Genomic DNA, 26,466 nt, shown 5'->3' with positions numbered 1-26,466 from the left:
AATCCTTTTATGCATATTGAGAACTATTTCCTTATTTATTTCTACGAGGAATTACTGAATGAAATGTTATGAACATATTTAGGATTTTGGTTCATCTTATCAAAATTTCCTCCAGAAATGATTTATCAACTTATATTCCCACAATCATGGTATTTTTTTTAAATCTTGCCAACATTAATATTTCCCATTTCTCAAATTTTTGCTAATTAGTAGATTAAAATAATGTTGCATTTTTCTGTTTTAATCTGGAATTTTTCTTTTATTGCTTTGAAATGTGAAAGGTTTTTTCATATACTTCTTGGGTGGTAATATTTCTTTTGTAAATTGACTGTTCATGTGCCTTGCATATATTATGTTGTCTTTTGTGAGAGTTTCTTCCAATTTGAAAATACTGATCTCTCTGTAATGTTGTTGAATTAATATAGTGTTATGATTATTCTTTGCTAGTTATTGGCATTTTAATAAATAAATTTTAATTATTTTAAATTAATTTTTTAAAATAATGTTTACACAGTTAAAAGCCAAATAAAATTAAAAGTCTGATAAAACCCTTCCCTTATCCATCCCCAAGTCCTACTTGGAAGAAACCACTTTTAATCCTTTGGGTCATTTTCTCTGTTTTTTAAAACTCTATTCCTAAATACAATGTGTAAACTGGTATTTCTTAATCAGGTTTAGTCATGATCTCTTCATTTCTTGCCATAAAGGGTGGAGACCTAACTTTCCACCTTGCTCTTTACTTTCCTCTCCTTTACATAATTATATAATATATAACTTATGGTTAAATTAGTTACTAGTATCTCATTATTTGATTATAAAGATACTAGAGGCCCGGTACATGAAATTTGTGCACTGGAGGTGGGGAGGTGTCCCTCCGCCCACCTTCCCTTGGTGGGCTGGGGCACACAGGACACTGACCAGAGGCCCACCCGCCTGCCTTCCCTCCATGGGCTGGGGTGTGCGGGACGTATGGCTCGTCGCTGGGGTGATGCTGCCCCAGCATCCTGTGCAGCATCTGGCTAGAAGCCTGCCCTCCCTCTGCTGACTGGGGTGCTGTGGGCACCACCATCTTTTTGAAAGAGTGATGGTTAATTTGCATATTATCCTTTATTATATATTGTAGAATAGTTTCTTGCTAAGCCAAATTAATGAAATATAGTACATCATTTTGTGTGTTTTTTAAGTTAATAATTGCCTCATTTTTTAAATCTCCTGGCTTTTCACATATTGTGTTTTTTTCCTAAATGCTGCACATTTCTGCGACATGCTGTCAATGTTTTTCATATGCTCAATTACATGACTTCTTTATTCTGAAGACTCTTTTCTGAAGCCCTTTCCCCAGTTTCAATCTGGACTTACTTTCTAGGCTTGTTTGAACTTCCTGAGCTGCTCCTCTGTGTTGGGTCCTTGTTTTCTTGGATATCATGTCTTTCTCATTTTTTTGTTTACTCCACTGTTTTGTTGGAGTACATCTTCCAGTAGCTCTGCAAATAGGGAATCTTGGTGGTAAAATTTTAAGATATTCTGTGACTGAAAAATACCTTTATTCTCCCTTCATGTGTAATTGCTAATTTCAATAGATAGAGAATTCTAGTTGGAACTCTTTTTTCAATAATGAAGGCATTCCAAGCTTTCTAGTTTAGTGCTTTTAAAAATGTGTATATCATATACAAGCCTGTAGTAATCAAAATAGTAAGATACTGGCATAAAAACAGATAGATAGATCAATGGAACAGAATAGAGAACCCAGAAATAAATCCATACCTATATGGTCAATTAATATTTGACAAAGGAGGCAAGAACATAGTTGTTGGGGAAAATTGAACATGCAAAAAAAATTAAACTAGACAACCTTCTTATACCATATAAAAAAAGAAACTCAAAATAGATTAAAGGCTTAAATGTAAGATTCAAAAGTATTAGAAGCAAACACAGGCAGTAAAACCTCTGACATTTCTCATAGCAATATTTTTTTCTGATATATCTCCTAGGGCAAAGGAAACAAAATAAAAAATAAAAAATAAAATGGGACCACATCAAATTAGAAAGTGTTTGCACAGCAAAGGAAACCATCATCAACAACAAAAAAGGCAACCTACTGAATGGAAGAAGATATTTGCCAATGATACATCTGATAAGGGATTAATATCCAAATTTTATAAAGAACTGATACAGCTCAACAACCAAAAAACAAATAGTCCAATTAAAAAATGGGCAGAGGACCTGGCTTGACACTTCTACAAAGAGTATATACTGATGGCCAATAGACATATGAAAAGATGCTCAATATCACTAATCATTAGAGAAATGCAAATTAAAACCACAATGACATATAACCTCTGGCATGTAACTCTATCAGAATGGCCATCATCAATAAATCAATAAGTGTTGGCAAGGATGTGGAGAAAATGGAACGCCTGTGCACTGTTGGTGGAAATGCAGATTGGTGCATCAACTATGAAAAACAATATAGAGGATCCTCAAAAAATTAAAAATGGATCTGCCTTATGACCCACAACATTGATTTGAAAGAATATATGCACCCCTATATTCATTATAACATTATTTACAATAGCCAAGATATGGAAGCAACAAAGGTGCTCATCAATAGACAAATGGATAAAAAAGAAGTGGTGCATATATACACCACTTTATTACTCAGCCATAAAAAATAACAAAATCTGCCGGGACTGGTTTGGCTCAGTGGATAGAGCATCGGCCTGCGGACTGAAGGGTCCCGGGTTCGATTCCGGTCAAGGGCATGTACTTTGGTTGCGGGCACATCCCCGGTGGGGGCTGTGCAAGAGGCAGCTGATTGATGTTTCTAGCTCTCTATCCCTCTCTCTTCCTCTGTGTGAAAAATCAATAAAATATATTTTAAAAAAAAATAACAAAATCTTACCATTTGTGACAGTATGGATGGACCCAGAGGGTATTATGCTAAGAGAAATAAATCACTCAGAAGAAGACAAATACCATATGATTTCACTTAATGTAGAATATAAAAAACAAAATAAATGAACAAACACATTTGAAACAGACTTATACAGAGGGAAATTGGGGTGGGAGGAGTTAGAAGAAGGTAAAGGGGGAATAAATGGTAATGAAAGGAGACTTGACTTGGGTTGGAGAACACAATACAATATACAAATGATGTATTATAGAATTATACACCTGATTTATTAACTAATGTCACCCCAGTAAATCCATTTTTTTTTTTTTTTAAAGGAAACAGACAGACATACAGAGAACAGACTGATGGTTGCCAAAAGACAGGGGTTTGGGGAAATGGGTGGAAAAGGTGAAGAAATTAAGAAGTACAAATTGGTAGTTTCATAATATTTGCCAATATGACATCCAATAAAGCTGTGTGTAATCTTTTAATATACTGTTAAATTCAATTTGCTAATATTTTAATTAGAATTTTAGCAAATGTAAATTTAAGTATGCATATGTGAACAGTGTGTGTCTATACTACTTTTACTAGGTTTAAACTCACTTTAATAGGTTTAAGGTGTGCTAACTTCATAAAATTGGGAGCTTTCCACCTTTCCAATGGTTTATACATTGAAAACCATAAAAATCAACTATTCTTTGACAAGTAAATAGAATTAAATTTTAAGAATGATCTCAGTACGAAGATTTTAAAAATTATAGATCTTGTCCTAGCCAGTTTGGTTCAGTGGCTAGAGTGTTGGCTTGTGCACAGAAGGGTCCAAGGTTTTTTTTGTTTTGTTTTGTTTTTAAATATATTTTATTGATTTTGTACAGAGAGGAAGGGAGAGAGATAGAGAGCTGATAGAGAGTTAGAAACATCGATGAGAGAGAGTCATCGATCAGCTGCCTCTTGCACACCCCCTACTGGGGATATGCCCGCAACCAAGGTACATGCCCTTGACCAGAATCGAACCCGGGTCCCTTCAGTCCCCAAGCCTACGCTCTATCCATTGAGCCAAACCGGTTTCGGCCAGGTTTGATTCTGGTCAAGGGTACATGCCTAGATTGCAGGCTCAGTCCAACGTGCAGGAGGCAGCCAATCAATGATTCCCTCTCGTCATTGATGTTTCTACCTCTCTCTTCCTCTCCCTTCTTCTCTGAAATCAATAAAAATATATATTTAAAAATAAAAAGTATAGATCTCTATTCATACAATATTTAAATTCTTTTCCCCTAATGTATTTTCAAAAATACTAATGCAAATTCTACGTAGTAGACAGGAAAAAAGTATTAATTTTTTTAATTTCTCAAGTGCATACTCTGAGGTGTTATGTTCCATATTATTACATTCCACATTATTACATATAGAAAAATTTAAAAAAGTAGTTCAAAATTTACTTCATTATATAGAAGCAAAGTTGGGATTAAAATCCAAGTATTCTTTTTTTTTTTTTTTTTTTTTTTTTTTTATTGATTTCTTACAGAGAGGAAGGGAGAGAGATAGAGAGCTAGAAACGTCGATGAGAGAGAAACATCGACCAGCTGCCTCTTGCACACCCTCTACTGGGGATGTGCTTGCAACCAACTTACATGCCCTTGACCGGAATCAAACCTGGGACTTTTCAGTACGCAGACCAAGGCTCTACCGCTGAGCCAAACCGGTTTCAGCAAAATCCAAGTATTCTTACAAATCCAGCAGTCATTACATCCTATATAATAAAGAGCTAATATGCAAATTGACCATCACTCCAACATAAGATGGCCGCCCCCATATGGTAAAAAATGTCTGTCACAAAATGGCTGGCAGGGGAGGGCAGTTGTGGGTGATCAGGTCAGCAGGGAAGGGCAGTTGTGAGGGACCAGACCTGCAGGAGAGGGCAGTTAGGAGGACCAGGCCTGCAGGGGACGGCAGTTGGAGGTGACCAGGCCTGTAGGGGAGGGCAGTTAGGGGTGAGCAGGCTGGTAGGGGATTGTAGTCTGGAGCAATTGAGCCAGCAAGGGAGCAGTTAGGTGTGGATCAGGCTGGCAGGGGAACGGTTTGGGGATGATCAGGCTGGTAGGCAGAAGCAGTTAGGGGCAATCAGGCAGGCAGGCAGGTGAGCAGTTGAAAGCCAGCAGTCCTGGATTGTGAGAGGGATGTCTGACTGCCTGTTTAGGCCCCATCCCACTGAGGGATCCCAGATTGGAGAGGGCGCAGGCTGGGCTGAAGGACACACACATCCGTGCATGAATTTCATGCACTGGGCCTCTAGTTAAACTATAAACATAGTCCATATCTATATGGTACCTTAATACAATATAAAGTATCCATTTTATCCTAGTAAAATTAAAGCTAATATTGGAAATAATAGTTTAGCTACAACCTAAAACATCTTATAAGATTGGGTGAATAAAAATTTTGTGCCTCTATCTGCCATGACTCTACTTCCTTTAACCTTATGTATACTCTTACTATTATATTCCAACGTGAGCTAGAAAACCTAAAGATAATTGGACTGTAGATTAATACAATCATTAATATGTAAAAATCATAGAACCTTAAGAAAGCTATGTGCTCATTCAATCCAACTCCATGATTTTACAATAAGTAAATTGGCATCCAGATGAACACAGTGGCAAAATTAGGATTAGAGCTCAGTTCTCATATCTTGAAACAGTATTGTCTCCAACACACCACCATCTTTTGGCTGTGTGGTTTCTTTCTGGAAGTATATATCAGTTTGATAGAATAAACATGGTAAATTAGTGAATACTTTATTATTTTCTACAGTGACAAATCAGTGGTCCAACAACAGAGATCTCCAACTGTCAAGGAACTAGCTAGAATTCTTCCCTAGGAAACCATAATATAAGTCCCTGGCATGTGAAACATTGCATTTTACATTAGTTTTTTAAAAAGTAATGAGCCCTGGCCAGTGTTTCTCAGTGGTTAGAGCATGAGTCCATGCACTGGAGGGTCATGGATTTGATTCCAGGTCCAGGACATGTTCCTGTTGTTCCTCTGTTGCAAGTTTGTTCCCTGGCCTGGTCAGGGTACAGCAGGAAGCTACCAATTAATGCCTCTCTCACATCAACGCTTCTCTCTCTCCCTTCCCTTTCTATTACCCTCCTTCTTTCCCTCCCTTCCACTTTCTCTAAAAATTAATGGAAAAAATATCCTCGGTGAGGATTAACAACAACAAAAACTAATAAAAGAATTAACTCTTTTGGAATTAGTTCTGACATACAACCATAAAATAGTGAAGTGGGAAGGAAACCCATAAGAGAAAACAATCATGCTAGCTTGGAATTCATAATAGTTATAAAAATAAATACTAGAAAAAGTGATACTTTAGGGAAGTGAGTCAAATTGAAAAAAAATAGTTGTATGATAATATAGCAGAAATTATATTGCGATAGGATCTTTTCTAAGAGAGTTTCTAAAAAGTGAACTTCTGACACTACTAAAAAAGATAATCTGATAAGTGGCATTTTAAGAATCCAATGTAGTTGTGTAAGGCATGCTATGATAAGTCATGCTATGATAAGTTTGTAAGTTCATGGCTGATTTTTTTTGTATTTACGCAAACTTGGAATCTGTATAGCAATACCTTTCTAAATGTGGTCTGAAATCTACTGAATCAGATAATTTTCAAAGGTGAACAGAAATCTGTGTTCTCAACAAAATCTGTGTTCTCAACAAATTCTGTGTACTTTCATTGCTATGGGAGACTAGCCTAATTAAGTTTCTGTAAAAGCCAGGTCAGTGAATTATTACAGTAGAAACAAATTTTGAACTTTTTACTTAGTTTCAAAAGGAATATATAAGAATATACATAGCTTAAAAAATAATAACCAAGCCCAGCCAGTGTTGCTCAGTGGTTGAGCATTAACCCATCCACTAAAAGGTTGCTGGTTTGATTCCCAGTCAGGGCACATGCCCAAGTTATGGACTTCATTCCCAGTGGGGATTGTGCAGGAGGCAGCCAATCAATGTTTCTCTCTCTCCCAAATCAATAAAAAACATATTAAATAATAATAACTGAACCACCAAATGAATAAAAAATCAAAGGAGAAAAAAAGCTTCACTCATTTCCTCAACAAATATCTAAAGAGGACCTACTTATATAGGTATTAAGTGCACTTTCTATCCACCTGATTACTATTAAAAATAATTCCAGATGAGTAGATTAAAAAACTGGTACATCTACACAATGGAATACTGTGCTTCAGTAAAAAAGAAGGAATTCTTACCATTTGCAACAGCATGGATGGAACTGGCGAGCATTATGCTAAGCAAAATAAGCCAGTCAGAGCAAGATAAATACCACATGATCTCACTCATTTATGGAATATAATGAACAACATAAACTGATGAACAAAAACAGATACAGAGACATAGACGCATTGAACAGATGGTCAAACCTCAGAGGGAAGAAAGGGGAGGGTGGAATGGGAGTTAAGAGATCAACCCAACCAAAGGACTTGTATGCATGCATAACCAGTGGACACAGACAGTAGGAGATGAGGGCATCTGCTGGGGGGTGGGAGGGAGGTGGCAATGGTTGAGGGGTAGCATTAGTCAGGGAGAAGTCAGTGGGAGAAAAAAGGAAGCATGTAATACTTTCAACAATAAAGAATTTAATTTTTTTAAAAAAAGATTACATACACATGTACATACCAGGCGGGACTTTATTTCAGAAATATAAAGATGGGTCTGTTTATGACTCTTGTTCATGATTCATTATATTAGCACATTAGAGGAAAATTTATGATTATGCCAATAGATGGTTTTGAAAGAAGGGAGAATCATTTGGACAAAATTCAGCAATTTCACTCAGAAATGTAAAGTAAAAAACAATGAGATAACATGTAGTACTGGGGAAATGGGTACTCATATTTTAGTAGTAGTATGAATTGTTATAGCTGTTCAGGAAAAAAGCTGATGATAATAGCTATTGAAACAAAAATGCACATTATCCCTTGACTGTGTACTTTCACTTTGGGGAATCATTTTTATGAAATATAGTATATAGTATTTACCATCATACTAATATATATATATATATATATATATATATATATATATATATAATTTTAGTGTATTAGGCTTTATATTCAAAATAAAATATAAAGAATATTTGTTTCATAATTAGTAATAATTTAAATTGGAAACATGAATGACGACCACTGGAGGATATTTGAATAAATTACATTCCATCCATACTATGGAATGTGGTACAACCATTGACTAGGAAGGATATCTGTGATGATATTAAGTTGGGATGTGGAATGACAAATTATAGATTACTAGAAGCCCACTGCATGATATTCATGCAAGAATAGGCCTTTCTTCCCCTGACTTTGCTCCTGGCCATCTGGGAGCCTGCAAGTCCTCCCTCCTGGCTCTAGCACTGCTCCTGTAGCTCCCTCCACCACCCTCCTGCCCCTCATAGCAGGCGTCCTGCCCCTCCTGGCTGCTCCGTGCCTTCATATGCAAATTAACCTGCCATCTTTGTTGGGTTAATTTGCATACTCCTGATTGGCTGTGGGCATAGCGGAGGTATGGTCAATTTTACATGTTTGTCTATTATTATGTAAGATTGTGCATAATAAATAAATAAAATTCATTTCTTGTAAAAAAAAAAAAAAAGGATTCTGTCTATCCGTGTTTGGATGAATGAAGAGAAATATGGATTAAGAGAGGTAGTGGAATTGGTGAAGCGGAGAAATCACCAAATTTTTCTTGATATGTTTCTGCAGTGTTTGATATATTATGAAGAGCATTTGTTCCCTTGTAATAATCATATTTAATAAAGGAAAAACACTAAATAAATTCAAAGTATGAGGATATGAGTTTCAAAAGAAGTTGGTTTTGTACAGAGACATGAAGCATAGCAATGTTATGCATACTTTCTATTGCAGTCATTTTCATTCATAATCATTATCACAAATTATCTCTGAAAATAAAGACATTTTATACTAAGATATATGGTGGCTTTAATGATACTTTTTTCTTTTTTAGCAACTTCGCTCCAATATCCGAGAAATGGAGAAGCTTTGTTTGAAAGTCCGGAAAGATGACCTAATACTTCTGAGGAGAATGATAGATCCTGTTAAAGAAGCAGCAGCAGCAGCGGCAGCAGAATTTCTCCAGCTCCGTCAGGAATCTGTAGAAGAACTTGAGAAACAATTTAATGATGAAGAAACTTTATTACAGCCTTCTTTGACCAGATCTATGACTGTTGGTGGTAATGTACTAGTCTTATTCTTGATCATAGTGATGCAGTTAATTCACCTCTTTGTATAGATATTGCAGATAATACCAGGTATACTGATTAATAATTCGGATTTTTTTCAATAGATGGAATTACACATATATTGATATATATGTGATTTGATATGTATGCTATTTTGTTGTATTGACAACAAACTTTCTCCAAACTGACTAGTATTAAAAAAAAATTGGCAAAATTTGAAAAGCATGTATACAGAGGAAATGAAAAAGATTAAGGCAGGCCAGAGGATGAGGGGAAAGAAATAACAGATAAAGTTTGTTTTCCAACTCTCTTATAAATACCGCGTGTTAACCGATTGCGCCACTGGAGCTCCTGCAAAACTCTCTTGATCCTCAAACTTCTCAATTCATGGAATACCATATTGGCCTAAGATCTCTACTCACTTGAACACTTGGAGAAACTACAAAATTACATCTCTGCAACCAATTCGAATTTGATTAAGACAGTCATTCCCTTTATAAAATCAAATACCTAAGTTAGACCTAAAACAGTGTTAGAATTTCAAATTCTGAATGGTCTGGGTCATATTGCACCATTGCCAACATTAAGCAGTTCAAATAACTGTCTCACCAAGTGCCTGAGTTTTTCATCAAATATGAGAGTTTCTTCTAAGTTGCCTCAACTCCAGAAATATTATTTAAAAAATTGAGAGAATGGGAGGACAAGATTATGAAAAGAAAGTACTAATTTACGTAAAGCTTTAGTAGTGGGATTGGATTTGTTCCACTCCATGTCTAGTCTTCTTTTAGCTATAGAATTTTTTTCTGTCATTCTGCATGTTTTTATCCAGTGTTCTCTGGCTTTTTCTTATTTTTGCTTTATATACTCAATATAGTAGTGACAGTCTATACAGGAAAAAAAAAAAGTTTGATTTGCATAAAGTGAAGGGCCTTAAAATACTTTTTCCTTTAAAAATTCAATCTGATTCTAAGTAAATTGGTTGGAAACATCAGCAGAGATATTTGGAGTAATGTTGCCACATTTCCGTGAGCGAGATCAGAATACAAAAATAGTTTTTCATTTACAGATAGAAATAACAAGTAGAATAGGGCGTTTTATGTTCTCTGGAGAATGAAAGAAATCTGGGATGATTTTTCTGTTTCTTTTGTCCAGCTTCTGAGAGTTTTTAAAGTAAGTCTTCTCTGCCAATCTTGCTAGATCTGAGAAACTCCCTTCTGTCTCACTTGTGTGTCTAGTTTCATTTTTAGCACATTGCTTCCCACCAACAGATTTGAATTGTATTTGGAAAGGTGTTCCAAGTCATACAGAGTGGATCATTGCTTCTCTCCATCTTGTCTTTCTTTCTCCCCATCCAGCACACAACTTCACCAGCGCAATAGGAACAGAATTGTATTACATTTTAAACAAATATTCACAAAAGAAAATAATCCAATCTTAAAACTTACGTTAACTTCAGACCAGCATATTGAATTTGATGAAATTTTAGATTTTATCACAGGTATATACATGTACTGAACCATTTTGTGAAACATGTAAATGGTTTTTGTATATTATTCAGAAGATGTGTTTTCAATTGGTTTTAATTTCCTTTGCAGCTAGGTTAAGCCATGATTTAGAAGTCATTTTATTTTGATAGTTAGGTTTATATAGATGATCAGTAAATTATTTTCAGTAATCTTAAACTGTCAGAAAGTGAAAAAGAAATCAGGAAATACTTTTGAATTAATATAGATTCATAATGACATTTTTCCTAGTGTAGTAAAGTTTAGTGGGGAAAAAAATATTTTTAAACCAGAATATCTGTTTCACGACCAACCTTTGAAATCCTTATAATGAACTGGATGCTGCAGTAACTGCCCTCTTGTGTTTAGGTGTTGTTCCTTTATGGAATCCATGGTATACAATTTTTAGGTGCCTCATGCAACCAGTTCCAGTAATGTTTTGTCATTCCACCAGCTTTGACACTCCAGTTATACTTCCTGTTCCGCTTGGCGGGGCAGCTGCACTTGCCCAGGTAGACTTCTATAGGTGGTAGTTCTTTCAGGCACAGTGGCACAGCGCGTGTGCGTTTTGTGCGCTTGCTGAACAATGACATTCCTTTCGTCCCCTCGTTTCTGCAGCTGAGACCAAAGAGCTAGTGGAAATTTTTTTTATATATTGTAATTTATAGTAGAATCACTGACTTTTCCTGAAATATGGAGGGGGGGGTGCATTGTGGTGAGGACAGAATGAGTATGAATAAATGAGTGAATGAATGGATGTTTAGACAGAGAAAGGGAAAGTCTTATGTCTATATATTAAGCTTATTTCTCACTTCAACTAAATCTATCTTGAGTTTATAGCCAAAAATACGATTTTAGAACGAGTTTTAAAAACAGTGGTGAGTGATATATTTTGTGCCCTTTACACTTGCAATTGTTTGCATGTAGATAGAACTAGCTGAGATTAATATGTCATATAAAACAACAGCAATTTTGACTTATGTGCACAGAATAATAGTTCTTTAGCCTTCTTTCCTGTAGCTATAATCTGTTTCAGTGTTTTCCTTCCTTCTGTCTATAGCACTTTGTAAAAGTTTAGTCAGTGGGTGACCACTGAAGTACAGATTTTTAATACAAGCTGGAATAAATAAATTACGGAAGTTGTAGAAATTAAAGGGTTTCCTTTCTTAATTACTTGTCATGCCTTGAATTGATTAATGATGTTCTGCCTTGTAAGTTTACAACAGAATTTTCCATGGAAGAGAACAGATTTCTTTGTTCTAGACTTCATTTGAACATAAGATGCATATGCAGTTTGGTTTCAAGTGATATGTAAATGACTTAAACATTTTTTTAAAAATATATTTTGTTGATATTTTACAGAGAGGAAGGGAGAGAGAGATAGAGAGCTAGAAACGTCGATGAGAAAGAAACATCAACCAGCTGCCTCTTGCACACCCCCTACCGGGGATGTGCCCGCAACCAAGGTACATACCCTTGACCGGAATCGAACCCGGGACCTTTCAGTCCGCAGACCGACGCTCTACCACTGAGCCAAACCGGTTTCGGCGACTTAAACATTTTTATTTTTTGCTGAGGGAAATCTTTAATGTTTGCCTACAATGTCAAATATTTCCCAATCTTTAATTGTTTAGATAAATAATTTATATATGATAATTTCTCCTCATTTTGTTATATATCCTGGCATAATTTATTTGAATCCTCTCTATAGTACAAAGATAATGCTTTAAAAAATATTTAGAGTGGGTGTTATGTTTATGAAGTTATGCTTTACATTTTGTTTGTTAGTAATGAAGTTACTAAAGAAGTTGGAGTTCTTCTTATAATAGGCATATTAAGTGGAAGAAGGTCTTGGAGTATTTCATTTATTTTGATTGAAATTAAAATGAAAGTGTCTTTGTGTGATATTAGGACATGAGATAAATAACTCTTAAGCATTTGTAAAGATTATAGAGAGTTTTTAAAATATTACAGGATGCCATAATTTTGTAATGTAAAATTTACTCTGTATCTCATGTTTTTGCTCTTCCTTTAAGATAAGGAAATATATTCAGGTAAGTTAAGATTCAAAATTAAAAGAATACCATCAGCCCAAGCTGGTTTGGGTCAGGGGATAGAGCATCGGCCTGTGGACTAAAGGGTCCCAGATTCAATTCCCGTCAAGGGCATATGCCTGGGTACAGGCTTGATCCCCAGTAGGGGGCGTGCAGGAGGCTGCTGATCAATGATTATCTCTCATCATTGATGTTGAGATGATGAGAGATATCGCTCTCCCTCTCCCTTTCCCTCTAAATGTATATATTATTGATTTTTTTAAAGAGAGGAGGAGAGAGGGATAGAGAGCTAGAAACGCCGATGAGAGAGAAACATCGACTAGCTGCCTCTTTCACACCCCCTACCGGGGATGTGCCCGCAACCAATGTACATGCCCTTGACTGGAATCGAACCTGGGACCTTTCAGTCTGCAGACCGACGCTCTACCACTGAGCCAAACCGGTTTCGGCTAAATATATATATATTCTTATAATAAAAATAAAAGAATATCATCAACCCTAGAGAGAGTGTTAGCTAATACTGAAGGGTCCTGGGTTCCATTCCGGATGAGGGCATGTACCTTGGTTGCAGGTACAATCCCAGGGCACCTGTGGGAGGCAACCAATCTATGTGTCTCTCTCACATTGATGTTTCTGCCCTTCCTAAACAATTTAAATCGGTGTGTGTGTGTAAAGCTTTCCTGAATTATGAAAGTAAATTAGTAATGCTATTGTATAAAATACCATTGTCATAGGCTAGAATGGAAAAAGAAATTGAGAGAGAAGTTGGACTTAGTGTTATAATAATTATACTTTTAGGATTAGATCAGGTGTCATATGTTACTATCATCTCCCTGCTTACAACCCTTCAGTAGCTCTCCATTGTGTATCAGATAGTCCAAAGTCTTTAACTGGATTATAAGGCCCCTTAAAACCATCTATAATATCTTATTCTTGTAACTTTATGGCTTTTACTTTATGCTTTGGCAAGACTAAATTGCTGATTTTATGTTAAACTATATTATTTCCTCTTTGAGGCCTTTTTCATGCTAGCTTCTCTACCTACATTTATATTATCTTCTTTGGTTAGTAAGATCATTTTTTTTAGGAAGCTGTCCCATACACTGTACACCACGCTAGCTGGGTCACATGCCACCCCAGCCTGGAACACCCACACAGCCTATGTGTATCTGTATCTATTTACTTAGATATTCATGAACTCTTACTATTTTTAGAATTGTTTCTTTTTATGTCTAACTTTTCTAGAATATACTTTCCTTGAGAGCAACTATTTTGTATTACTTTTTTATCCCTAGTACCCAACACAATACATGAGTGCTCAGAAAATATTAAAGTGGTAGGTATTGTTTTAAGCTTGAAGTATGGAGAATAAAAGGAAAGAAGACTTTCAGATTTCTTCTTTACATTTCCACTGCCACAATCCCAGATTAGATCATCATCGTTTTACATCAGATATATTGAAAAGCCTTCCAACTTGTGTTTCACTTTCTAATTTTTTTTACCTTTCAAATCCGTCCTTAATCTATTATTTATACCACAGCTATACCCTTTCTAAATCTGAAATCTGATATGACACCTTGCATCTTACCAATAGTCTTCTGATCCTTTTAATAGTTTTATATTGATCTTATGAGGACAAAACTCTTGAACATAATTTACAATGCCACGAGTAATGTCACTCTTGATTTCCAACCTCAACCTTTTCTTTTCTTTTGTCATAGAATATGCTTCAGCTATACTGAACTCCTTTCAGTCCCCAAACCTATGCACATATTATTCTCTTTGACCTGAATACTCTGTTTCTGCCTTCACTCTTGCCCCAGTTCAGTTATAGAATTTCTGTTCATCCTCAGGCTTTAGCTCCAGAACTTTCTTGGACAACTCTCTTCTCCACAGATCTAGTTAACTAACTCTGTGCTCATATAGCATTCAATACTTACCCATATCACAGTTCTTATGAGACTATACTGAGTTTGCCTGTTAACATGTCTTTATCACATATATGATAAGCTCCATTAATAATAGTAGCAGCAGCAATGGCAGTAATATAGTAACTGCTAACCACTTATACTTGATATGTAAGCCAGGCACCATGCAAAGTATCATCTTATTTTATAAACTAGGAAAATAAGTTTAAAAGATGAAATACCTTCCCAAGTAAAAGAGCTAGTGAATAGCCAAACAAGGATACTTACCCAGGTCTTTCTGATGAGGCCTATACCCTTAACCAGCATACTATATTGACTCCTTGGAACTATTTTATGGTTTACCATTGTGTACCCAGCATCTTATCACGCTGATTGGTAATATAGTAGGCATTGTATAAATATATGTTTAATGAATGAACAATTGGTAAAACTAATACAGGGAAATAAAGATTTGAAGATGGAGTTTGGAATGTAAATTAATTCATCATCATAACAGTGTTTAATGAGGAAAACCATAGTGTGTTGATGACTTCTTAAAACTCAGAAAAGAATTAGAAGCAATGGAGGGATGGGTCAGAAAATGACTCTGAAGAGAAATAGGGTATTAATAAATACAAAAATATACATTTAGTAATAGGTGTTAGTTTTTATGACAAATTTGTTACCAAAAATGACTGATTTCATTGCTAAAAACACATCACTTCTCTACTTCTAACAGCTTAAGGATCTGATGTTGATTATTAAAATAACCAAAGAAAAAGGTTAATAATTTAGCAATGAAAATGTTAAATCTGGATATCTTTTCATGGAACATTGGCCAAATAGAATAGTTTTCCTTTGGAGGTGCTTTCACATCTAGCCCTAGTTATTCAGAGTGGTAGATAGTAGTTATAGCATTTTTTTATTTTAAGATGACTTTGTAGAATAAATAAAAAAAATATTTGTTAACCTGGGAACAATCTGCCTATAGATAAATCTGTTTTTATAGAATAATCAATTTGCTTTCAGCCTGAATTTAATTATTAAGCATTTTACATGACAATTGTTTTTGGAGTCGATTAATGTTGTTGCCTTTTTAGCAAAGCAGATAAACACTAAACATGAGGCTATGTTTATCCAGGAGCATTTCACACTACTGAAGCTGAAGCTGATTCTCAGAGTATGACTCAGATATATGCATTGCCTGAAATTCCTCGAGATCAAAATGCTGCAGAATCATGGGAAACCTTAGAAGCGGTATGTTAATTTTTTTACTTTATTATTTTTTTGTAACTGTGAGGCATAAAAGTAAATAACCTCCCCTCTCTCTTTCTTCTTTTAAGGACCTAATTGAACTTAGCCACCTGGTCACAGAATTCTCTCTCCTAGTGAATGTAAGTATATGACAATTTTTGGTTCAGAGATGTTAGATTAATAGCTAAAAGGCTTTTATCAGTCATTAGACCTTTGACTAGAATTTTAATAGAAGTTATAATTTTTAAGACTGCTATTATGTCATGGATAGGAGTCTAATTGTTGTCAAATTCCAGATAAGTTCAATAAACATTTATTAAGTACTTTTATGGAGCCATAGAAGGTACTGTATTATATCCTTGGCATTGTGGGTCTGATAAGGTTGGCTATAGAAATAAATGAAGCTTGTTCTCTGCCTTTAAGGATTTACAGTGGGTAGAGATATGCTTGGATCTCCAAACTTGAAATTTCAAGCATGATTGTTAAATGCAAAAATATATGACAAGAAGTAATATAAGCTCTAAGAAGCAACATTTGAGGGAGGAAGGGCTTGTGAGGTGGAAGCATTAAGGATAGCTTCACAAGATAGGTAGCCTTTGCTTGAGCCTTGAAAATAGAGGAAAGTGTCCACAGGTGGAGTGAGAGGCACATTTGAAAATAGCTGAACAAAGACATGGAGTACAGTATAATTTAGGAGTGACAAGTATTGCAGTATAATCTAAACATAAGGTACCATGGGCAAGCAAAGCAAGAATGGTTAGGGTGAGATTCAGATGGCATTGAAAGCCATACCAAATAATTTGAACTTTACTATGTAGGAGCCAGTATAGATTTTTGAACAGGTAGAGTGCTGTGATCCATCCCATCTGTGCTTCAGAAAGACCACAGTGTGAGGAATGGCCTTGGAGAGGGGATATAACCAGGCAGGATGACTGGTTAGAAAACAATCGCAAGAGTTTCACCAAGAGCAATGGCAAAGCAAGTATAGTACTCCCCCACACCCCTTACCTGTGGTTTTGCTTTCTACAATTTTGCTTTCCATGGTTTTAGTTACTGTGGTCTACCGTGGTCTGAAAATGTTAAATGGAAAATTCCAGAAATAATAAGTTTTGTACATCGTTCTGGGTAGCATGATGAAATCTGGCACTGTCCTACGCTGTCTTAGCTCAAGACATGAAACATCCCTTTGTCCATAGTATCCATGTTGTATATGCTCCCTGCCCTTAGTCACTTAATAGTATCTTGGCTTATCAGCTAGAATGTCATGGTAGGACAATGCCTGTGTTCCAGTAACCCTTGTTTTACTTAATAATGACCCCCAAGTGCAAGAGTAGTGATGCTGGCAATTTGTATATACCAAAGCAAAGCTGTGAAGTATGTGTGTGTATGTAGGAAAAAACAGTATATATAGGGTTCAATACTATCTGTAGTTTCAGGCATCTACTGTAGGTCTTGCAACATATTTCCCATGGATAAAGGACAACTGGGATAGAAATTAGAGGAAGATGGAAAAGTCAAAGATAAGAAACATTAAGGCTTTATTCTGCCTAATCAGGAAGCCAGTGAAACTGTTAACATAGATTAGAGAACATAAAGTAAATTTAGTGGAGAAAATAGAATAGATTTGGTTACTATTTTTCTAAATTCCTTTTTCTTCCCAGGAATTGTGTGTGGGAAGGTTGGATGTATGAGTTATGTGTGTGTGTATGTATGGATGTACCTGCAGGAGCAACCCTGTTTCTGCTGATGCTTCTGGCTAGGTTTAGTTCTTCGTTCTTGATCAAACTATGATTTGGGTTGTACATTTTTGAGTTATGATTTCCTTGACACCTGGCTTTAAATTATAAGAGGTTCCTAGATTAACTAATCTCAGAATTGGAATTGAAAAGGACATAAAAGGTCAACTAATCTACTCTTGCCCCAACTTCTCAAATAGATGGTCTTTCGCCTCTTTTTGAACAATTACAAGGCAGGAACACATCATACTTCAACCATCCCATTTGGAGGCTCTTAGAAGTTCTTCTCATGTAAAGTAAACTCTGCACCACCTTCTCTTTCCTCACACTATCCCACCTCACCATGTTTTCTTCTCTTAAAAACCCTTGATTCTCTAATGTATTACTAAAATATAATTTCTAGGCTTACCAGTACTAGACCCTTTCTCTTCTTGTTTTCTAACATGTGGATTTTTTTTCTTGAAATATAATGCTTAAATTGAATATTGTTTAACATTTTTTTTTTTTTTTTTGGTTAATCCTCACCCAAGGATATTTTTTTAATTGATTTTTAGAGCGAATGGAAGGGAGGAATAGAGACAGAGACAAACACCAGTGTGAGATTCACACATCGATTGGTTGCCTTTGGCAGATACCCCAATAGGGGCTGAGGGTCGAGCCCACAACTGAGATATGTGCCCTTGAATTGAAACTACAACTCTTCAATTTGCAGGCAAATGATATAATATAACCACTGAGCAACCAGCTATGGCAAATATAGCAAAATCTTTAAAGCATTTTCCTTTTTTTGATATCTCTAAGTGCAGAAGAAGCAAAATAAAGTTTCTGGATTAGATATCTGTACAAGCTATTAACATATTTATATATAAAAAAGAATGATACAAGAATCCCAAAATATTTGTTGTTTTTAGAATCAATATTTATTTAATTATAATGCATAATCTCTGATCTAATGTACCTTGTAAGATCTGTATGACAGGTTATAAAGATATATACATTTGTCAAAAGTCATTGGTATGTACACATGAGATGTATGAGGTTTAATGTACGTAGATTATACTTAAAATTTATTTAAAAAACAAATTAAACATCTTAAAAAGTTCTCATTCAAGACAAACACATTTCCCTTCTAATGAGATCAACACATGAAAGGAAAAGGAAGGGTTTTAGGCCATTTAACTATTATATATATTAGTACTATTAGGTTATTAAGCAGTTCCTAATCCCTAATCTAAGGAAGGTTTGTGCAGGGAAAGTTAGACTATAGCCATAGCTCTATACAAATGTCCTATTTATAATAATCTGTGTAAGGACAGATTGTTATTAGGCTGTAGCTCAAAGGAGAAACCCTGATTACTATTCCCAGGGTGACTGAGTTCTCATGACCACATGGTCAAGGACTCACAGAAGCTCCATTAAGTCAACAAATGACTTGGGAACATAATCAGAGTGACCACATCCTCTCATTATCATCACATGGACATGATAGTATCTAAGCAAGTTAACCATTTATTTATGGAGCACTTTCTGTGTTCATTGTACTGAGCTAAGAATAGAGAATAATATAAAAAAGAACCTATAGAATAATCATGACAATTACTCAACATTGTGAATGTACTTAATTCCACTGAATCGTATACTTAAAAATGGTTAAATTATGCTGAAACCAGTTTGGCTCAGTGGATAGAGAGTTGGCCTGCGGAATGGGAGGTCCTGGGTTTGATTCCAATCAAGGGCATGTGCCTTGGTTGTGGGCACATCCCCCGTAGGGGGTGTGCAGGAGGCAGCTGATTCTCTCTCATCAATGTTTCAGGCTCTCTGTCCCTCTCTCTTCCTCTCTGTAAAAAATCAATAAAATATATATTTTTAAAAATGGTTAAATTGTGCCCAGCATTTTAAAAATGCTGGCCCAGTTGCTTAATAGCAGGTCACTCTAGCTATAGGTCCAGTTTTGTCTCTACATTTTGCCTTATCCACTATGGATTTTTAAATCCAGTTTTATTCTGGATGTATAAAATCTGTATTATGGATTAGATCATATTCCTCCATTTATTACCTATGTGACCATCAGGATGTTATTTGACAATAATGAGCTTTGTAAATTGATGGGAAGAGTAAATTAAATAATGCCTATTACTTCTCACCCCTTCCCTTCTACTACCACAACTGTACGTATCCAATGGATGTTTCCTCCCACATAGATGTTTCTCTCTCTCCCTCTCCCTTCCTCTCTTTTTAAAAATCACAAATATATTTTTTAAAAGAGAGAAAAACAATTCTTTATTAGTATTGAAATTTAACTTCAAATGTGCAAATTGCATTCTTCTTCACTGCTGATTATGATTCTGTTATTTTTCTAGGCAGATGTGGACCTAACTCAATGTTTCTTAAAATGAAATCCATAAACATATTCTTAGTCTTTTGAATTTTTTTAAAGGAAAATGTCCGTGTATTACTCTAGAAACACTACAGTTATTCTCATAAGTGATTTAATTTATTGTTAAAGGAATGCTGAGAACATACACAAGCCACCAACGTATATAATGTCAGGAAGAGTTTGAAGATTATCAAATGTGGGCACTACAGGCAGATTAGTAGATATAGGAGGTTAGTAGATATAGGTGAGGAGGCTCCTGAGCCACTGTTGTTGTTAAGAGCTTGGGTTTCTGTACTGATATAAGGTTGTGTATGTGTGATTTTGCCCAACATACACAATGGACAGGTAGTGATCAAATTTGGCTCCGAGTCTGGCTGGTCATGCTGTGGACAGTGATTAACACTTTGACACCAGTTGCCTAAATTGAATTTTCTGTCATTTTGAGTCCTTACCCAAGAAGCTGAGTTTAAAGATATGGGCAAAGTTTGGGATTCAAATCAAGCAAAATAGAGGAAGAAGAAGGCAGATCTATATAACTGAGGAATGACTACTGATCCCAGGATAGGGGGTGGTCTGCTCTCTGCCTCATTTCCATGCCCATATTTAAGCAAGCTTCCTTATGTCAGTGAATAAGTACTTAGAGGTGTGGTCTACTCCCCAGGTGATATAGGCCTCATTTAGTACTGGTGATTGCAGTGATAGTGAGCCTTACAGTTCAAATAATCAGTCATCTCAGGCTTTGTTTTGTCTTGAGATCCCTTCTCCAATTATTCCAAAGTATTTTTGTGGGGGGGGGGAAAAATTTAAAGAAAATTATTTTAGAATTTTACTTTATTTAAAAAAAAAAAAAGGCCATAGAGCTTCAATATCCAACCTTTTAGGAAGGAGCATTAAAAGATATTTCCCTAAGGTCTTGATATAACACTTGAGGTATTAGAAATGATAGTAATTCTGCTAGGTTCTGCCATCTTTTAAAAAATATATGTATTTTTAGCCGAAACCGGTTTGGCTCAGTGGATAGAGCGTCGGCCTGCGGACTGAAAGGTCCCGGGTTTGATTCCAGTCAATGGCATGTACATTGGTTGCGGGCACATCCCTGGTAGGGGGCGTGCAGGATGCAGCTGGTCGATGATTCTCTCTCATCGACATTTCTAGCTCTCTATCTCTTTCCCTTCCTCTCTGTAGAAATTCAATAAGATATATATATATATATTTTTTTAAATATATATATATATAATATATATATAAATATATATATTTTTTTAAATTAATTTCAGAGAGAGGAAGAGAGATGGAGAGAAAGAAATATCAGTGATGAGAATCATCCATTGGCTGCCTCTTGCATGCCCCCTACTGGGGATTGAGCCCCCAACCTAGGCATGTGTCCTGGCTGGGAACGAAGCATGATCTACTGGTTCATGGATCTATGTTCAACCATTGAGCCACAGTGGTTGGCTCAGGCAGGTTCTACCATCTTGATGGAATTCTTTTGGGTTCTGAGAAAAAGGGGACATGCTGACTATTTTCAACTCATCAGGATATGGAGGTAGATGATAGAACTTTACATCTGTGATTTATATTCTAGCATAGACTTTCAAGCAAGAATGGAAAATGTGAGGTTGTCCTAAAGAGAAACAAGGGTAGGGGTCTAAACTGGCATTTATGCTTCTATGGGTTGTTGGGGGAGGGGAGCTAGCATTAAAGAAGTTTTATTGTCTGAGCAGAGGTTCGGTAACCACTTGTCAGAAGTGTTGTAATTGGGTTTTACACATCTTAGGGAAAAAGCCCACTCAATGATCTAAGCATCCCTTCTACCCAGAGATTCCGTGAGCCACAATTTCTGTTGTGTCAGTGCAGGTGCTGTCCTTTTATGTAGAATGATTTATTAATATAGTTGATCAGAAACATTTTAGCTTGTCATGATTTTGAAATGTATTAGATTATAAAGGTACAATATAAAACATAGGACAGTAAATTCATTCTCTGCTCCTTACTGCTTATCGGATCAGAATTAGAAAGATTTCATGGCAGATCAAACCATACTGTATTCTTATTTCTAAAACATAATAATTTGTATTTATTGGGACAAGGGAGTTTTACTCCTATTTGCCTGTTTTTAAACTGAATTTTTAAAGAGATAAGCTAGGGAGGGTTTTGTTTGATTTTGTTTTTGTTTTTTTCCTGTCAAACTCATGTGCTTATTTGATTTTCTTTTCTCCTGGAAAATAGATTCATTTGGAGAATGTTTGTATGCTTGAATGATTTTAGTGTGAGATGCTTTTTCTTATAAAGGTGCCAGCCTTTCATTACCTAATAAGTAAGTCATCCTCTTTTTTTTCACACAAGTGAATTTGTACTTTGGACATAGTTTATCAGATGCTATTAATGAACCACTATTAAGACTGCCAGGATGCAGTACACAGGGCCCTGATTACAGGAATTAAAATAGTGTGTATTGGCTCTCTGCTGCTCCCCAGCAGGAATGCTCACTCATAATTCCTTTGCATCTAGTCTCAGCAGGAGAAGATTGACAGCATTGAGGACCATGTCAACAGTGCTGCTGTGAATGTTGAAGAGGGAACCAGAAACTTGGGGAAGGTAAGATCCTGCTCCTGCTGACAAATCAATGTTACTCTGGCTCCCAGGAATTTGTAGTATTAACCCAATTGATCTACTCTCTTTAATCTTGAGGGAACCAGCAATTAAGGAAATAAGGAAGAAATGACACATAGGTAGTGCAAGAAATCAATGGCTGTAGTAATATTCTACTCTTTCATTCTGTTAGAAGAGAAATTTTTTTTCACAGAGAGAATAGGCCACACTATATGTTTAAATAAGCCAGTGAGGTAGTTAGTGGTTTGATTGCTTTGCAAGTAAATTCAATTTGTAGCAGTCCACTCTGTGTAGCCTGTTTCTCTAAATTCTGAGGTCTGGAGCAATTGTAGTACCTGTGGAATACTTTTTCTACCCCTTCCCTCTAATACAATCTCTAAGGTTAATTATGTACCAAGAGTTAAAGAGGCATTGGCAGGAGTAATGAGAGGAAAATGCACATCACCACAGGCAGATATTCTCAACTCAATTTCTAAATTGAATTTTTTTTTTTTTACAGGCTGCAAAATACAAGCTGGCAATGCTGCCTGTGGCAGGTGCACTCCTCGGAGGAGCCGTAGGGGGTCCGATTGGCCTCCTTGCAGGCTTCAAAGTGGCAGGAATTGCAGCTGCACTTGGTGGTGGGGTGTTGGGCTTCACAGGTGGAAAATTGATACAAAGAAGAAAACAGAAAATGACTGAGAAGCTCATTTCCAGCTGTCCAGATCTTCCCAGCCAAACTGACAAAAAATGCAGTTAAAAACCAAACTTCAGTATTATTGGCTCCAACGAATGGACCTTTGTTGCTGTTGGACACTCAGCTTTTGGAACATGATTATATCAAGCCAGAGGCTCGGTGCACAAAATTTGTGCACTTGGAGGGGAGGTCCCTCAGTCTGGCCTGTGCCCTCACCCAGTCCAGGAACCCTTGGGGGATGTCCAACTGATGGCTTAGGCCTGGTCCCTGCCATCAGTCAGACATCCTTAGTGCTACCACAGGGGCGGAAGAGGCTCCCGTCACCACCACTGTGCTCACCAGCCGTGAGCCTGGCTCAAGGCTTCTGGCTGAGCAGCACTCCCCCTGTGGGAGCACACTGACCAAAGGGGGCAACTCCTGCGTTGAGTGTGTGCCGCCTGGTGGTCAGTGTGCATCATAGCGACTGGTTGTTCCACAGTTTGGTCGATTTGCATATTAGCCTTTTATTATATAGGACAGTGGCTGTAGATGCTCAAGTGGGATTGGACTGTGATAAGTGGATATATTTTTTTGTTTGCTGGGATGTTAATGGAATTGAGGGGCCTGGGCTGAGGCTGTATAATATTTGTCAGGTAATTTGAAGACTGCCAGGGAGCAGATTTTCTTCCTCGAAGTGTGAAAACTGAACCCATAACTTTGATAAGGACATGTGATGTGTGGACATGTTGGGTTATGAAAGAATAATTCCTTTCCTAACCCTGATTTGGAGATCCCAAGACTAAGCATATTATAAATATGTGTTTTTTTTTATCTTCTAAATGTAGGAGATTTTTTAGGTCTATTAGTAAAGGAAAGAATGGGAGTTCAGGAACCTTTCTTATCAAATAGGAAATCCAGATCTGGCAAGGGCACAGGTGAAGTACTTGGAGTCATTGGATGAAACGATTGCAGTTTCCTATAGGTCCACTATATTTTCTGATGAAGGAAACTAACAGTGAAAAGAAAGGCCCAACTTCTCTTTCAAACATCTTAATCTGTGGTACTGGTTCTCGGAGCTCTTCCCTTTGTCTCTCTTTAAATAAAGACAGAAATCTCAGGTGGGAGGAGACGGTGTTATTAAGCCAGCTCTCAGCTGTTTGTCAGTTTGTCTCTTCGCAGTAGTGCCCTCTGCCTCCCTTCCCTTGCACTTTTCGAAAGTTCTTAGACTTGTGGGGTGAATTCTACCCATGTAGAACGAGGGCTTTCCTCATAATTTGCTTTTTAAAAATATGTTTTTTATTGAATTCAGAGTCAAAGGGAGAAGGAGATATAGTAGCATCAATGAAGAAAGAGATTCATTGATCGGCTATTTCCTACATGCCCCACACTGGGGATCAAGCCCATAACCCAGGCATGTGCCCTGACCAGGAATAGAACCGTGACCTCCTGGTTCATAGGTTGACACTCAAACACTGAGCCACACCAACCAGTCCTAATCTGCTTTTTAAAAATTGTCTCCCATTTTATTCATCCTTTCCTATAATCTCTAGATAAGAGAGGGAGGGAGGCAGGAAGGAAGAGATCTCCAAATATTTCAAACATGGTTAGAATTTGAGCTAAAAAATAAGCAGGCAGGGAATATGCCAGATCATTTCCTGGAGCATTTTCCAATCCCAAGTGGCTGATGTACCTGCCACAGAGGGTGTTTCTAACTCTGTGTCTTTTCAAAACTAGCTTTCTACCTCATATCTCTTACTACCATCCTTTTCCCCAGGCTTTCCTCTCTCCTGTGCTTTCCTTCACTTTCACAGCTGCTATTTCTTCTCAAGAGTGGCATTCTGCTTGCCTTTTCTCATATTCATGTTGATGGACAAAGCCTGGTGCCAACACTCAGTCCTGATGAATTTGTGGTGCTAATTCCAACACTTGACATTGACAGCTAGCTTGGCCCAGCTCAATCCAGTGTCTATATCAAAGAGCAAAAAGGTTTTAAATTTAGAAAGAAGGAATTTAAGGTTACAGGCAGCCTCATTCTGTTCCACCAACTCATTTGAAATAGCAAAGAACCACCTTTTGCCTTACTCTTTTTTTCTTTTTCTCCCCCCCCCCTTAATATAAAACCCCCTTTTTAAAATTTCTTTATTGATTAAGGTATCACATATTTGTCCTCAACCCCCATCCCAAACCCCCAACCCTCCCCACTCATGCCCCAGCCCCCCCTATTGTCCTTGACCACTGGTTAGGCTCATATGTGTGCACATAAGTCCTTTGGTTGATCTCTCCTTTTTATCCCCGCCCTCCCTTTGAGGTCCAACAGTCTGACCCATTGCTCCTTATCTCTGTACTCTTTTTCTGAGGACAGAAGAAAGGGTATCAACACCACAAAAGATCTGAGCTTTCTCTGCTCAGGAGCCAGTTATCAGCAGTGGAATGGTTTATCTTTTCTCTCTTGCTGATCTTACTCTTAACAACTTTTATTGATTGCTACCTTTTATTTCTGTCTCTAAAGAGACTTTCTCTTTCATACTTTTTGACTCTTCTCACCAGTAAATTCCAAAGAGAGGAAGCACCATTTCTTATTGTCTTTAAATAACAATACAGTATCAAGTACTATATTGCTGCCTGTTGACTTGTTACTTTAATATAATACTTTGAATAAGTGTCAGATTCTGATCCAGTATTTGATATTGATACCTGTAAGGCTAGGATAATTACTTTTCAGATCCACTCTTTAAATTTTCTGATCTATGTCCCTTTAACACAAGTCATTCAAACCAGAATGAGGATCAGAATTACTTGGTGTGCCTGTCTACAATAAGATTCCTAACCTTCAGTTCCACATGTGATACTAATAATGGTCAGTCTAGCCTGATCAGCTAAGATTACAAATTTAAGATAGTTACATCAAGATTCAGCTGTATCATTAAATTCTATAATTTTTATTATCCCCTTCAACAATGCCCAGTCTTCATCACGGCATATTATTCCCACTCCATGCTTTGAAGCCCATGACCTTAACACAACCAGAGAGTTATTACACTGTCGGGCTGGTTTTATAGCAGGACCTGAAGGAGAGGTCCATAATTAAAGCTCACATTTTGGTATGGGCTCTCATTTTTATTGAGCCAGTGTGAGACATCAGTGTGTGTGCTCATACAGGCCTTTGATTTTTAGTTATCAGGATTGGACTAT

The 26,466-nt window shown here is 36.7% G+C and overlaps 1 protein-coding gene across 4 annotated transcripts in view; it reads left to right on the top strand.

The window, feature by feature from the left end:
- The window catches only part of STX17 (syntaxin 17), a 36,354-nt gene extending 12,214 nt beyond the window's left edge, over window positions 1-24,140 (top strand). For 3 of the 4 annotated variants that reach the window (XM_045579957.1, XM_045579959.1, XM_036433211.2), the window contains exons 4-8: window positions 8,942-9,167; window positions 15,781-15,896; window positions 15,983-16,033; window positions 22,518-22,604; window positions 23,119-24,140. In XM_045579957.1, coding sequence (XP_045435913.1) covers window positions 8,942-9,167; window positions 15,781-15,896; window positions 15,983-16,033; window positions 22,518-22,604; window positions 23,119-23,358 — 720 coding nt within the window. In that variant the 3' untranslated portion in view covers window positions 23,359-24,140. The remainder of the gene's footprint in view (window positions 1-8,941; window positions 9,168-15,780; window positions 15,897-15,982; window positions 16,034-22,517; window positions 22,605-23,118) is intronic. The other variant, XR_004987097.2, reaches the window with a different exon arrangement.
- The last annotated feature ends 2,326 nt before the right edge of the window (window positions 24,141-26,466 follow it).

Source organism: Pipistrellus kuhlii, unplaced genomic scaffold, assembly GCF_014108245.1.
Source record: "Pipistrellus kuhlii isolate mPipKuh1 unplaced genomic scaffold, mPipKuh1.p scaffold_m20_p_12, whole genome shotgun sequence".
In the NCBI taxonomy this organism is placed as follows: domain Eukaryota; kingdom Metazoa; phylum Chordata; class Mammalia; order Chiroptera; family Vespertilionidae; genus Pipistrellus; species Pipistrellus kuhlii.
This window is presented reverse-complemented; position numbering and strand designations above follow the sequence as displayed.